The sequence below is a fragment of the Acomys minous genome (assembly GCF_964271855.1).
Source record: "Acomys minous genome assembly, chromosome: 6".
NCBI lineage: Eukaryota > Metazoa > Chordata > Mammalia > Rodentia > Muridae > Acomys > Acomys minous.
Genome location: NC_140487.1, coordinates 100,516,770 through 100,533,102, shown reverse-complemented (window position 1 = coordinate 100,533,102; position 16,333 = coordinate 100,516,770). Strand labels below are relative to the sequence as shown.

At 47.1% G+C, this 16,333-nt stretch overlaps 1 protein-coding gene across 7 annotated transcripts in view; it reads right to left on the bottom strand.

Moving 5' to 3' along the window:
• INPP5B (inositol polyphosphate-5-phosphatase B) overlaps nt 1-16,333 on the bottom strand; it is a 65,443-nt gene that overhangs the window by 40,342 nt on the left and 8,768 nt on the right. For 3 of the 7 annotated variants that reach the window (XM_084787836.1, XM_084787835.1, XM_084787837.1), the window contains one exon: nt 9,967-10,107. In XM_084787836.1, coding sequence (XP_084643962.1) covers nt 9,967-10,107 — 141 coding nt within the window. Of the gene's footprint in view, nt 1-2,638; nt 2,750-9,729; nt 9,845-9,962; nt 10,108-13,832; nt 13,982-16,333 lie in introns of those variants that run through there. The other 4 variants (XM_084787839.1, XM_084787838.1, XM_084787840.1 and 1 more) reach the window with 4 other exon arrangements.

Below are 16,333 nucleotides of genomic sequence, written 5' to 3'. Positions count from 1 at the left end.
AGAAAACTTGTCTCAAAAAAACTAAACCAAACCAAACAAAAACACCTTAACATACTTTGAAAATGAAAAAATGAAGATTTCCTTCCAGCCTCTTCTTACTGTTATCTGAGAGAGAGTCTCTCTCAAATAACTGGACTCTAACTTATAGATTCACTACATACTTGAGGATGACCTTGAATTCCTGCCTACACCTTACAGGAAGACACCACCAAACCTGGCTCTGAGAACTTTTATAGCACACTAGGGTCCACAGAGCACAGTAACTGATTAATAAATTGCAACTGCTAATAATAATCATGACACATTCTGAGCCAAATGATAAGACTTTGAACTCCACATATACCTTGGACTTTCTTTTCTTCTTCTTTGGAGGCTGGGGACATTTTTAACCAATTATTTTATTATTATATTATACTGAGTAACATAAGGCCATTTCCATGAAAGTATATAATGCACTTTGAGCACACACACCCCCAATGTCCACTCATCTTCTCTTTCTTTCTTTCTTTTTTTTTTTTTTTTTTTTTAGACAGGGTTTCTCTGTGTGGTCTTGACTTACCTGGAACTCTCTCTATAGACCAGGCTGGCCTTGAACTCAGAGCTCCTCTGCCTCCCAAATGCTGGGATTAAAGACGTGTGCCACCACCACCCGGCAATGGTTTCATTTCTACTTGCACACCATCTACACATATGACTTTATATATCCATATAAATCTAGGAAGCACAAATGAAGACAAAAACATGTAATACTTTTTGTGTGCTATGCTCATGTGTGTGTTTTTTGAGATAGAGTATCTCAGTTACCTGGAGCTTGTAGGTTAGACCAGACTAGCCAGTGAGCCCCAGGGATCCTTCTGGCCCTGCCTCCCCAGCACTGGGATTACAGGGACATGCACAACCCAGTGCTATGACATGCACAACCCAGCACTATGCTGGGTGCCAGAGAACAAACTCATGCTTCTGCAGCAAGAACTCGAAGCACTTACTCCCCAGGCCCCAATATTTGTTTTCCTGACAATGACATAACAGAATTTAATGATTATTTCTATTTGCAGATTAGCCTTGAACTCCCAATCCTTCTGCCACCATGCCAGGCTTTGAGTTTTATTCTTACAGCAAAGGAAAACAAAGTGTTTACATAGTATCCAGCACACAAAGCTAGGCGTTCTTGAGTGAACTTAATAACATAGGGTGCTGGCATTAAAAGAACAGAAAGAGCCAGGCAGTGGTGGCGCACACCTTTCATTTCAGCACTTGGGAGGCAGAGGCAAGTGGATCTCTGAGTTTGAAGCCAGCCTGGTCTACAGAGCTAATTCCAGGATAGCCCAGGCTACACAGAGGAATCCTGTCTAAAAAGAACCAAAAAAGAAAAAGAAAAGAACAGAAAGAGCCCTTTGGTACACTTTAAGCCTAGCCACCAATCCAAAGAGTTTTAAGTTTTGCTTATTTGGGCTTGTTTTTTGTCTTTTTCCTCGCAGGGTTTCAGGCCGTGCAGGTATACATGCAGGCAAAGCACTGTATACATAATAATAAAAAATTGTTTTAAAAGAGTAAAACAATAGATGGTAAATGCATGTTCTGCTTGAGTTAAAAATAAATGTATGTTCTATTAGAGTTACGACCTCAATGTTCTGCTATGTTCCCTTCTCCCAGAGCAGTGGGGAACTGAAAAGTCTCCAAGCCAATATCCCAGGCAATCAACTTAAAATGCTTTGTCTAGCTACCTAGTCAAAATGATGTAATGCTGCCCCCACTACCCCCTCATATACTACACCTGGTTACCTGGTTGTTATCTGGTTATGGTTTTTCATATAAAAAGCCTGCCTTAGAAACAGCTTGGGAGTCAGTCTGCTTCCTGAATCCAGACTGTGGCTCGGACCGATCAGTTTTTGCTCAGTGTTCAATATACTTTGATCAGTCTCAGTCTGGTGTTCAAGTGGTTAATGTGTGGCTGGCTATTACTGAACCAATTAACACTACTAAGTCAAATAACTATACTTCAATAGTTTTGTCCATTTTGTTAACATTGACCAGAATCTTCTGTCTTTAAAAATAAGTACTACAAAACCATGCCCATAATCTCAGTGCTTGGGAGGTGGATGCAGGAAAATCAGGATTAAAACGCTTAAGGAGGAGCTGGAGAGATGGCTCAGAGGTTAAGAGCACTGGCTGGTCTTCCAAAGGTCCTGAGTTCAATTCCCAGCAACCACATGGTGGCTCACAAGCAACTATGAGATCTGGTGCCCTCTTCTGGTGTGCAGGTATACATGCAAGAAAACACTGTATATATTATAAATAAATAAATCTTTTTTTTTTAATTGCTTAAGGAGGGAGGGAAGAGAGACAAGAACTCATCTAAAAACCACTGCTCACTTTTTTTTTTCCTTTTTGGTTTTTTGAGACACGTTTCTCTGTGTAGCCTTATTTTGCTGGACTCATAGACCAGGCTGTCCTCGAACTCAGAGATCTGCCTGCCTCTGCCTCCCTGAGTGCTGGGATTACAGGAGAGGGCCCACCAGGCAGTCAGCAAAACCACATTTCTTTTTGTCCTGAGTCCTGAATTCAAAATCTGGTTTGTACCCTGTACAAATGTAATTACGTAAACTGAAAACAACCAGGCAAGCTTTCAAGGACTCACTGGTCCAATCACTGGACACTAGGTCAGTGGTGATGGCCTAGTGGAGATGACATCACTTTTCCTCCAGCCTCTCTCTCGTCATTGGGCTCTCTGTGAACTGTCTGTGGTCTGGTGATAAAGCTGAAAGAGAAGTGGGAAGGATGAGCCAGGAAGCGGGGAGAGGGTACAGAATGGGGGAAGGGCACGCTGCTTGTGAAGACTTTAATTAGCACAGCTTCCTGAGCTCAACCAAAGGCAGGTTTCTCTTTTCCCCTCCAATTCCTGAACCTTTCGCCTCCTCTTCCCAACTGTTTACAATAACAAGCAGGAGCCACACCTTGCTGGCTTAGACAGACTTTTTTTTTTTTTTTGGGCACCTACTGACACAAAATGCTAAGAACAGCAAGTTCAAAAGTTCAATATCAAGCTTATTAAAATGGAACCAGATCCAGGACAGCCAAGGCTACACAGAGAAACCCTGCCTCAAAAAAAATAATTAATTAATTAATTAATTTTTTAAAAAACACCAACAACAACATGGAACCAGGGCTCTTGCTGCTAAACTGGACAATCTAAATTTAATCCCCAGGACCCACAAGAGAACCAAGTTGTCTGACTCCACATCTGCTCCATGGTGCATATGTGAACATGCATATGTGGTGTATGTGTGTGTAGCAAATAAGTAAAATTTTCAAAATGCAGCATAGCTGGTCATGGTAGAACATGCTTTTAATCACAGCACTGGGAAGTAGAGGCAGGTGGATCTCTGTAACTTCAAGGCCAGCCACGGGTACATAGTGAAGACCCGTCTCAAAAAAAAAAAAAAAAAAAGTCAATGAAGAGGTGAAAAGTACAGGCTTTACCCAGAAACAATAATCAATGTTTGGAGTGAACAAGGGTGAGTCTGGGGCAGGTGAGAGCACAGGCCAGCTGCAGTGAAGGGTGCAGGGGCTGAATGCAGCACTTAGGAATCTGAACCTTATTCCATGGGCACTGGGGTGTGGAGCAATATTCACCCTGAGACACAGGGTGGGGGTGGGGAGGGCCTGTACTGCAATTGTCTAGGTAAGAATGATCAACTTGAAGGCCAGGCAGTGGTGACGCACGTCTTTAGTCCCAGCACTTGAGAGGCAGAGGTAGGCAGATCTCTGTGAGTTCCAGGCCAGCCGTAATCTACAGAGTGAGTTCTGGGACAGCCAAGGCTACACAGAGAAACCCTGTCTCAAAAAACAAAAACAAATGACCGTGGCTTTTGGTGGCCGCACTGAAAGGAAAGAAAGAGTGGGGTGAAGAAGAGAGGCTGTGACAACAGGCAGAATGACAAGGCCTGTAATCCCAGCATGTGTGTGTGGGCCAGAGGACCAGGACCAGGAGTTCTTAGACATCTTCAGGCGCTCACGCCGAGCCTGGGCTATGTGAAGCTCTGTTTCTAAACAAGGGAGAAGAGAGAGAAGTGGGTATAACTTAGCTAAGTGTAGCAGCACGCTACATCACTTGTAATCCCGGGATTTGGAAGGCTAAAGCAGAAGGGATGTGAAGCTCACGGGGATAGGCTCAGGGGACCGCCAGGATCTAAGCTCTTCTGGGTAGGCATGTACAATGTCTGTTTCCCAGGCAAAAGCACCCCTCAGTAAGGAAGTCAGCATTCCTCCTTCCAGGAAGCAAACTTTTATTCCCATTTCACAGATGTAAGAATAGCAGTCAAGGGGCTGGGGAAGGATGGCTCAGTAGGTAGAGCACTTTCTGCACGAACATGAGGATAAACATAAGGACCTTTTTTTTTTTTTTTTTTTTTTTTAGATCCCCACACCCATGTAAAAAGACTGGCATGGCTGTGTATGTTGTAAGCCCAGCATTGACAAGAAGGGGCTGGGGGCGCAAGAAGATTGCTGGGACTCAGTGGCCACCGGCCTAGCAGAAAACCAGGGAAGCTCCAGGTTCAGTGAGAGCCCTTGTCTCAAAGACTGAGGCAGAAAGCGATGGAGGAAGGACTTCACACTCTCCTTCAGCCTCCACACACCTACAACGGCCATCTGTGTAACACATACACACACACACACACACACACACACACACACACACACACACACACACACACACAAATACACACAGGCACACACCACAGGCACACACAAAGAAAACAGAAAGAAAAGAACAATCAAGACAGGTCACTAATGTTATTGAAGCAACAGTTTCTCATTTTTAAAATATCCAGGCCACTTAGACACACACTTTGTTTAAACCCTTATCAAAATACCAAGAATGAAGGTCCCTTCCTGGTTATATTTGCTAATTTCAGTTCAAATATGGATCATCAGTCAAGTCTACAGAGTTAGGAAAGGATTTTTTTAAAACTCTTTTGTCTAGTGCTGGGGATTTGGAACCTTGCACACAGTAGCAAGCTAGGATCTATGCAGCCTGCCTGGTGACAGATGGGATGACAGGCATGCACCATTATGCCCAGCTGCTTTTTTGTTGGGATTAGTTTTCTTTTTTGTTTGGGTTTTTGTTGTTGTTGTTGTTGTTACTGTGTATTTTAGGCAGCATAACAAAATAACACACACAGAGTCAGTTTCTCTGCCCCAGCGCTGTCCTCCCTCTAATAAATACTGATGCTTCCCTCTTCTTGAACTGTCATGCCCTGAGGATCTTTGCGTAAAGCTCCACTCCTAATTGAGCGTCTGTGGGTCACCTCTCATGTTCCAGACAAGACACTGCAGACTTCCAAAACCAGCTATTTTCTTAAGAAAACAATTATTAAGGAGGGTTGCCTGTTGTAGAAACAAGAGGTTGAATGGGGCAAAGAAGAAAAATGAAGACAGAAACAGCAAAAGGAAGAAAAGTGAGTACTGTTTTGTTTAAGGAAACAAGTGACTCAAATTAATTTGCTTAGGAGCCTGCGGAACTTCCTACAGCGGTGGACATGATAGGCAGTTATTTCCACCTCAAAGATAAACAGAGGGCAAATTCATCTTCTCCACCATGAACGGCTGCATCAGTCACACAGGTTTTACTTATTTAACACAGACACAAAGCCCAACGAAAGAGACAGAAAGCCAAGCCACAGGCTATTTTTCTACCATTCTCTCTGGCTCCAACTCTGGTAATCTAGGTTACCCTCTACGCTACCCTGAGATATAAATAGTAGTCATTTCCTTTCACAGGCCAGCCAGAGTTTAATGCCTCGCTTCCTGGGTCCGGGGGAAAATATTCGTTAACATACTGCTGTGAGAACATGCAGGGCTAGAGAGAGCGCTCTGTCAGGAAAGCCTCTGCTTTGGGTTTGACCCCTCAGCACCTATGTGAAAAGCCAGGCGCGACGGCTCTCACCTGTGATCCCAGGACTAGGGAGGCAGAGACAGGAGGATTCCTGGGCCTCTATAACCAGTCAGCCTAGACAACTCAGGACTCCAGACCAATAGGAGATCCTGCCTCAGCCGGGCATTGTGACGCACACCTTTAGTCCCAGCACTTGGGAGGCAGAGTCAGGTGGATCTCTGTGAGTTCGAGGCCAGCCTGGTCTACAAAGTGAGTCCAGGACAGCCAGGGCTATTACACAGAGAAACCCTGTCTCGGAAGGAAAGTGGGGGTGGGGGTGGGGGGGTAAAGAGAGAGATCCTGCCTCAAAAACCAAGATGGATGGCTCCTGGAGAACACCTCAGGTGACCTATGGCCTCCAAATACACACACACAAATACACGCATGCACTACTAAAAAGCTGCCTAACTTCAAATCAGCTAGAAGAAAAGAAAAAAAAAAACCTGTTTCAAAACACCAAAATGTGTTGGGCAGTGGTGGCAGAGTCCTTTAATCCCAGCACTCGGGAGGCAGAGGCAGACAGATCTCTGTGAGTTCAAGGCCAGCCTGGTCTACAGAGCCAGTCCCAGGACAGCCAAGGCTACACAGAGAAACCCTGTCTTGGAAAAAAAAAAGTTATTACCACTTTGTTGGTTTTTAAAATTACATTTATTCCTTTACTTATTATGAATTTATGTGTGGGAATAGGTGTGTGGTGTGAGTAGGCACACACATGACACGGTGCATGTGTGGCAGTCAGAGGACAACCTGTGAGAGTCAGTTCTCTCCTTCTACCACATGAGTTCCAGGAGTCAGGCTCAGATCATCAGGCTTCGTGGCAAGTGCTTTTACCCATGAGTCATTTTGCTGGACTCTAGCTCCTTTTCTAGTTTTTGCCATTTGGTTAAGTGACCCTATGAGACTTCAGTTGTTTCCTTTCCCATGTATGGCTCAGAATCCTCCAGAATACAACTCCAGGTCTCTGCCATGAACCCAGAATGAAATGCTGGTGAACTTTTTACGAAAAACTCGGACAGTACTGAGCCCCATGCAGCATCCGCAGTAAGTCTGTTGAGTTAAGAAGCCCTTAGGTTACCAGACCTGATAATGAGGCATTTCTCCCAAGCCACACTCTGTTCTTATTAAGAAAGGAAAGAGTGTCCCATAGTTAAAAGCAATAAAATAGGCAACAAAGCAGAACAGCTACTGTCTGAAACAGCATCCAGTCTAAAGCCAAAACAAGACCATAACTCTCCAGAAACCAAGTGCATCAGCCACTGTGATTCCGTACCACAGCCCAGCGCCAACACCTCTGTGACCCTAAAGACACAGACTTAGGGAGAAACTAGCTCTACCTCGTTTTCCTACTACAGCCCCACCAAGCCACCCTGGAACTCTTTTCCAGATGAGTCTGCATGTGTATATGCAGTATCCTCACCTTATACCTCATCTGAGACAAAGTCCCTTGTTCGTCCCTGAATACAGCAGGAGGGTAGGTGGCCTTTGAGCATCCAGAGATTGCCCTGTCCCCACCTCCCATCCACCACAGGCATCCTGGATTACAGATGCCATGACATGGTGCCTGGCTCTACATGGGATCCGGGGATAAGAACTCAGGTCCTTGTACATGCAAGGCGAGTACTTTACTCATTGAGCCATTTCCCCAGCCTCATCTTGGCACTCTTGGAGTCCAGCTGGGACTCTAAGCATCACTAAAGTGAGATCTTCCTCTACTAACAAGGCAAAAGAGGAGGATGAAAACTAGATTCCCTTCACCCTCCCAAACACCCAGACCTTCAAGATGCCTTCGTTCACCCTGCAAGGACCATCATGCTGCTAGATTAGCCCTGTGTCCTCTCAGCTGTTTTTATACACTAGAGCAGACATTTCGCCGTCAGAATGTCAGCTCCTGAAGAACAGCTTGTTTGCTTATGTTTGTTTTTTTAATCCGTTGGGGTTTTGTTGTTGCTGTTTGAGTGAGATGGTGTCACGGGCACTGAGCTCATTAGTTTACCTAAAGATGATGCTCAACACTTATTCTTCCTGCTTCCACTGCTGGGATTACAGACATCTATCTGCTACCATGCCTGGCTACAAACAGCACTGGGAAGCAGCGTTTTTGCCTTGGGTTGGCTTCCCAGGTTTTGGAGAAGTGGGTATTTTGATGGCCTACACGTGGGAGGAACCAAAATCCACTACTTAAGTTTCCGCTGGGGCTGGATGTACTGGTGCATCCACAGGTAGCACAAATGCTCCTTCCATCTCTTAAGGAAGTGGCAGATGTCTGTTGAGGCCAGAGATGACCCAAACAGAAGTGCGGGCTTGGTTTGGTACCATTCTTTCCAATTTCGACAGCAGCAATTTAACAGTTACTCTCATAATCTCGCGCGCTGTTAGGCATTGTGACGAGGATGACCCTTTTAAATTAAGGGTCAAAGCAAAATCTTGACACTAACCCCTCTGCAGCACGCGGGCCAGTTTTTCCTTTGTGAAGCAAAGTGAATGCTTCTGCGACCAATGCACATTTCTCACCCCGGGGCAGATGACTCTTTCCAGAGCTGGCTGCCCTGATTCCTCTCGGTCTAGATCTCTCCACTAGAAGCTCAAAAAAACTCCCAATAGCTCAGCTCTGGCATGTGGGCAGAAGACGGGACCCAGTTCTTTGAGCTGCCACTGGGCCTGTTCTCTACTTTAACTGCGTTTCTGGATGCCTCTTTTAAAGGGCAAAGAGAGGATGTTAATCTTCAACACTCGCCAGTCCCAGGACCACAAACCAGAAGGACATGGAAACTGAAGCAACAGCTGTGCAAGTCAACTCTGAGATAAGCCCAAGAAAGATGCGCACTATCTGCACCACCATCGGGGGCTCCGGTGGCGCCTTGCGGTAGTTTCTAGGAAGGAAAGACTGAGGAAGTCCTCTGCTGCCTAGTTTCCTCTCGTTTTACAAACTCTTGCCCAACGGGTCACCTCACCCCACTCCTCATATACTTGTCAAGCCTCATAATTGCAAACGTCCTGGCCCATACTTGACATTGCTACTTGACAGGCTAGCAAAGGACACGCAGGTGTGGTACAAACGGGTACTAGTGATTGCGCCAAAGCCCTCAGAAGTCTGGTGCTTCACGGACAGCACCCTAGGAAAAACAAACGCCAGGGAGCCCTAAATCACAGGGCTGACCCAAATCTGAGCCTTGAGCCTCTTTCTCCCCCTGCAAAGGACAATACCGTATCCAACAATTAGCCTTTGTGCTACACATTGTCCACTAAGGGACAAATGGCAAAAACCGAGTTGGGTTCACCTGTAACCTCATCCCCAAGGGCCTCCAGTCTCACGGTAGGCAGGGCTCCCCTGCACTCCAGCTACGAGCACAGGCCACGCTGTCCCAGCGGCTGTGGAGCACAGGGAGCGCCAGCACACACCGCGCCTCATCCGAAGAAGACAATTCTGTCACAGTCGCGCACACCCCCACAGACACTCCCCACCCTCGAAAGGCCAGGGCGGAGGAACTACCTCGGCTGGAGAAACCGAAACGCCAAGAGGAGTAGCAAGCAGCCCGAGGTCACACACCCGGCCACTGACGAGGCTTCCCTAACCTCTCGGCCTCGGGATTCCCGGCCTGTAGCCCTCACGCCAGGCGGAGAGTAACTTCCCAGCAGAACTTGAGCCACAGCATCCCCCACCCCACCCCCCCGCGCCGATAGCCAAGACCTTGACCTTCGCCCCACGACCTTCGCCCCACGCAGCCATCTGCCGACCCGCCAGAGTCCTCCCAAAGGCCCGACACCGCAGCCCCGCTCCGCAGCGACCGCCCAACCTGCACAGTCGCGCTCCCGAGAGCCGCCGCCCGCCGACATTTCCCAGTCTGCTTCCTCAAGCGCTTCATCCCGCCGCCCGCCGCGCGCTCCGTTCTCGCACAGGCCCGCCCCTGCATCTCCTCCGCCAATAGAAATTCCCGCTCCTCCGTAGCTCCGCCCCAAAGCAGAATGTAGGCAGGGCCCCTAAGGCAAAACATTCTCCAATCATCGCCAGGCATTCCGAGACTGATACCTGCCTCCTCCAATGCGCGTGAACCCGCTCCTTGTACCCGGGTCCGAGTTCCACTCGCGCGGTTCCAGCGACTGGGCATCTGGCTCGGAGCACCTGTATCTAGACAGCCACAGGAATTCGGGATCCCGCGTCTCTGGGTCGAAACCTGTGGGAGGGACAATGGAGTACAGACTGAGCCACGGGTTTGTAAGGTTGTGTATGGTGGAGACTCTCCAAGCCCGCTTCCCTTTTGCTCAGCATGGATCTGAAATCCAAAAGCTATTAACAGAAGTGAAGACGAAAGTGCTCTCCTAAAGCAGGACTGCTTCATTATCCAGCAAACTTTATTAGGTAGGGAGTAATTTTTATAGAGGAGGCAACTAAGTTCAGAAAGGCTAAATGCAAGGTCACGAAGTGGAGTGGCAAAGTAGGAGACTTAAGCTGATGCCAGCACTAAAGAGTGGGCTGGGGGATTTAACCTCCTCCCATGCTCCACTTGCAAACTCCGGGCCACTCCAGACAAACTAGAAATAACCTATATTTCATGTTATTTAACATTCTATTAAGACCAACCCTATAGGACGTGGGGATGCGCTGGATAGGAGTGCTTGCCTAGCATGCACCAAGCTGTGGGTTTGATACCCAGCGCCACATAAAACTGATCTGGGGCTGGGGGGGGACCTGTAGTCCCAGAACTCAAGAGGTAGAATTGGGAGGATCAGAAACTCAGGATCAGCCTGGGTTACTAAACTCATGTAATGCCAACATTTAGGAAGCTTCCTAAGAAGATTGTGAACGACAACAACAACAACAAAAACCCACAGAAATCAGAAATCAATTTACTCATAATCCTAACCTAATGGGCACCCCTTCCCCTCCAGAAGTTCCTGAGCAACCTCTGCTTCTGACTCCCAACCCCTGGCATTAACCCTTCTTGCTAACCCTTTCTTGCCCTGCCTGCTCAGCCTGTAGAACTGCATGGACCAGCTCCTCCAACTGACTTGGGTTTGCAAGGACGTCATACCAAGGAGACCTAAGCTCAAGCCCTGGGGTTGTGGCCTGGCTGGACACTGCTTTCAAATTCTTTTCAACGTTACTTTCTACTAGCCCACACCCAGCCTCATCTGGTCCCTACACCCTCAGGTTATTAGGTAAGGCAAGTTTATCCTCCTATTTCCACCAGACAGATTGGAAGACTGAAGTCTAAAGGAGTAGAAGAGCCATCCCCATCCACATATGGGAAGTGACAGAGCTGGGGTCTGAACAGAAACTGTAGCATCCTGTGGGTTTCAGTGTCTTTACCTGTGGTGTCCTGGCCAAGGCACCTGTCTTAGCCAGGGGAGGTGAATGAGGACAGCCTGGGTCCTTCAGCTGGAGCCTCATCCAGGGCCCTAATCCCTTCATATGGAAGGGATCCAAGGATCTGTTCCTGTCACCCAGGTCCCTTCCTAAAGAAGTCCTGGCGTGATAGCAGGGCGGTGGTGGCGGCGCACGCCTTTAATCCCAGCACTCGGGAGGCAGAGGCAGGTGGATTGCTATGAGTTCGAGGCCAGCCTGGTCTACAAAGTGAGTCCAGGACAGGCAAGGCTACACAGAGGAAACCTTGTCTCAAAAAACTAAAAAAAAAAAAAAAGAAGTCCTGACGTGATGGTCAGAGAAATAAGTGTTGTTACAGAACTTCCCTGCTGGTTACCCCAGGCAAGGGGTCGACTCCCCCAAAAAAGAGCAGGTGACAGGTCTGCAAGACAGACACTCAAGCCCAAGCAATCTCTCTCTGTGTTCTCTTTCTCTCTCTGTCTCTCTTTCTCTGTCTCTCTCTGTCTCTCTGTCTCTGTCTCTCTGTCTCTCTCTCTCTTTCTCTGTGTCTCTCTGTCTCTCTCTCTCTCTCTCTCTCTCTCTCTCTCACACACACACACACACACACACACACGCACACACGCACACACCTCTTTTTTTTTATTTATTCTTGTTACATCTCAATGGTTATCCCATCCCTTGTATCCTCCCATTCTTCCCTCCCTCCCATTTTCCCCTTATTCCCCTCCCCTATGACTGTTCCTGAGGGGGATTACCTCCCCCTGTATATGCTCATAGGGTATCAAGTCTCTTCTTGGTAACCTGCTGTCCTTCCTCTGAGTGCCACCAGGTCTCCCCCTCCAGGGGACATGGTCAAAGGTGAGGCACCAGAGTATGTGAGAAAGTCATATCCCACTCTCCACTGTGGAGAATGTTCTGACCATTGGCTAGACCTGGGTAGGGGTGCACACACCTCTTGTAATAATTCATTTGGCTGCCTCATTCCTTCACTTGCGCATTCCGTGCACACACATACACCTCTCTGAACAGTGCCCCTAGCAACCTCAGAACCACCATAACTTCCTACCTGTATGGGCTACACCTATTTCCATCTCTGAAATACAGTGTTAGCTTCCCTGCCTCAGATAGCAACCAACTTTAGACAATTGTCTATTTAATCGTATCCCCCAATGGATCTGTATATGAAGGATGGAAGGGCTGACCCAGCTGAAACTAGTTTGGCTGCGTGAGCAGTTAGGAAAAATTGTGTCCTCTAATAATCTTTTAAAGAATATGCCAGGTGTGGTGGCACACGCCTTTAATGCCGGCACTCAGGAGGCAGAGGCATGCAGATTGCTGTGAGTTCGAGAGCCTGCTCTACAAATCGATTCTAGGACAGCCAAGGCTACACAGAGAAACCCTGTCTCGGAAAAAAAAATAAAAGATTATTACTATTGGGCTGGAGAGATGGCTCAGTGGTTAAGCGCACTTACTGTTCTTCTAGAGGTCCTGAGTTCAATTCCCAGCAACCACATGGTGGCTTATACCATCTATAATGCGATCTGATATCCTCTTCTGGCATGCAGTTATACATGCAAATACAGCACTCATATACATAAAAATAAATTTAAAAATATTTTTAATAAAATATTATTACTATTGTTATTATTATAGACCATGCCTATGCATAATAGGATTAAATTAACGAAATAGAATAAATAAATGTAATTAACTTCTAATACTAGGCTAAGCCAGGGACCCTTGAGGACCCTCACTCAGGCAGCCCACTGACAATCTTGACAGTGTCTCCCTCTATAACTTGCAGTATACCTTTGCTCCACTAAAGTTAGCTTGCTTCGTTTGTGAATCTGTGTGAGCCCTTCTTTTCAAGTCTCTGGATAAGAGGCCAAGAACCTGGAAACACCCAGCCCAGCGCCTGACCGACCACAGGTAACAACCACACTCTCTTCATCTGCTCAGCAAATGTCTTCTTCACGTCTAGTATGTACAGGCACTGTTCTAATCAGTTGGAATCAAGTTGTCAACGCAACCCAAACGCATGGCCCCCATGGTACCTTTGGTGTCATTTGAATGATCTCACTTCCCTTCTTCCCCAGTCCCACAGCCACATCCCTGGTCTAAGGTGTCCCCCGCCCTTGGTTTTCTGAGACAGGGTTTCTCTGTGTAGCCCTGGCTGTCCTGGAACCTAATCTGTAGACCAGGCTGGCCTCAAATGTAGAGGAATTTTAACTTTTACATTGGAACTCAGAGACGTGGCTGCCTCTACCTCCCTGGTGCTGGCATTAAAGGTGTGCGCTACCATCACCCAGCGCTAAGCCTCATTTTTTAAAAACGGATGTGAATGTATGTTTTGCCAGCATCTACACATGTGCACCAAACATATACTGGTACCCGAGGAGGCCAAAGGAGGGCATCAGGTCCCCTAGAACTAGTTCCAGAGAGTTTCAAGCTGCCCTGTAGGTACTGGGAGTCAAACCCAGGGCCTCTGCAAGAACAGCCAGGGCTCTTAACTGCTGAGCCAACTATCCGGCCCCTAAACCCTATTCCTTAGGTCTGAGCCGCCATGACACATACCTTCCTACTGTTCTAGTGCTGCCACTGCTCCAGGCTCTCACTGCCTTCCACACCTGTGGCCAGAGGAGCTTCTCAAGCTTTCACAGCTTGCTGGGAACATTTAGAAACTCCTTGAAGTTCTCTCCACAAGCTACGGGGCAGAGTCCAGGCTTCTCTGTACTTTGTTACTCTTCAGGAGCTGCCTTTGGCTAGCTTCGCTGGCTCAGCTCTCTCCACGCCTATCCAAGTTCAGTCCCGCTGACCGCTCCTCCCCTGGCCACAGGGCCCTCTCTCCTTCTTTTTGCCTGACTGGGGGGAAGGGGGAAATGCTTGCTTGCTCTTCCTTATACTCCAGGCTTCAACATCCCCTCCTCCAGGAAGCCTCCTCCGAACTCTTTACATGGAAAAAAAAAAAGGCACAGAAGCTCTGGAGCAGAGCCTGTGGATCAGAGAACACCTAGCCAATCCTGGTCTCATCTGGGACACACCCACTGTCGGCTAGCTTGCTAGCTATACAGGCAGCCAGAGCGCTTACCCTCACCAAGCCTGAGCTCCTTCATGTACAGAAAGAGGCACTGATAACACCTACCTTGTAAGCTCATGTAAGGATTAACTGTCTTAGAAAAGAGGCTAGCAGGACATAGTAGTGAATGCCTTTAATCCCAGCACTTGGGAGCAGAGGCAGGTGGGTCTCTGTGAGTCCCGGGCCAGCCTGGTCTACAGAGTGATTCCAGAACTCCCAGATCTATGTAGTTATGTAGTGAGACCCTGTCTTGAAAATACAAGAAGAAGCTAGGCAGTCGTGGCGCACGCCTTTAATCCCAGCACTTGGGAGGCAGAGGCAGGTGGATCGCTGTGAGTTCGAGTCCAGCCTTGCCTACAAAGTGAGTCCAGGACAGCCAAGGCTACACAGAGAAACCCTGTCCAAAAAAACAAAAAAAAAAGAAAAAGAAAAAGAAAATACAAGAAGGAGGAGGATGAGGAAGAAGAGGGGGAGGAGAGGGAGGAGGAAGCAGCAGCTGGGCTTGCTGTTAAATGCCTTTAATCCCAGCACTCAGGAGGGAGAGGCAGGTCGATCTCTGACTTTGAGGCCAGCACAGTCAGGAGTGAGTTCCAGGACAGCCAGGGCTACATAGAGAAACCCTGTGTCTCAGAAAACCAGATAGAAAAAAAAAAAAGAAAGAAAGAAAACCAGATAGATAGGTAAGTAGGTAGGTAGATGGATAGATGGATAGATAGATGGATAGATAGATAGATAGATAGATAGATAGATAGATAGATGGATAGATAGATGGATGGATAGGTAGATAGATGGATGGATAGATAGATAGGTAGATAGATAAACCTGTAACATGTTCTCTACAAGTATAAGGTATAAAGGGGGGAAGCATTTTCTTGGCTTCTATGTGCTAGCCATTTTCATCAGTTTTGTTTTTTTATTTCCAAAAACAGGCCAGGGTTAGCAGCACACACTTTTAACCCTAGAACCAGGAGACAGGGGCAGGAGGTTCTCTGTGACTTTGAGGCCAGCTTGGTCTATAGAGAGAGACTCTTGTTTTCAACCTCCCCCCAAGAAAGAGGAGGAAGAGGAGGAGGAAGAGGAGAAACTAGTTCATAGATGTGAGGCGTGGCTTGCACACTGCTGGGGACTGGTCAGACTCAAGGGGCTATGTAGCTGTAGAGCCTGCTTTTTGTCTTGACAGACTGAATCTCTCTTACTCCCCTTACTTGAACCAGAAGGGTTCAGACTTCAGATGCTAGGATATTTGGGGCATGCTGACAACATCTTAGAAAGGGGACCAAGTTTAAATGCAAAATTCATGCATACTTCATGTACAATGTTTAATAACTTCCATAAAACAATGTCATGATGTGGCATTTTCCATTTGCAGTATAACGTTGGCACTCAAAAAAAAACAAAACAAAAAACCTTCTAGGAGGTAGTACACACCCATAATTATAGCAGGGGGATCATGAGTTCAAGGCCAACCTTGGCTATGTACCAAGCAGCTACAGAGCCAGCTAAGCTACATGAAACTCTCATGAAAATAACAATGAAAGGGATGGGACGGTAGCTCAGTAGAGTACCAGTCAGTCTAGCACGCACAAGGCCCTGTTTTGATCCCCAGCACTATAAAATCCAGGCCTGGCGGCTCGGGCCTGTAACACTAGGGCTTGAGAGGTAGAGATAGGAGGAGCTCAAGTTTGTCCTTGGTTACATAGTGATTTCAAAGCTGGCTTGTATGGGACCCTGCCTAGAGAAAAATACAAAAGGGACTGGTAAGATGGCTCAGAGGTTAAGAAACTACTCTTCCAGAGGTCTTGAGCAACCACTTGGTTGCTCACAGATATCTATAATTTGATTTTATGCCCTCTCCTGGCCTGCAAGTATGCATGCAGATAGCACACTCATATATAAAAATAAAATCAATCTTTTTTTTAAAAAAATATTTATTTATTTATTTATTATGTGTACAGTGCTCTGCCTCATGTACCCCTGCAGGCCAACAGAGGGCACCAGA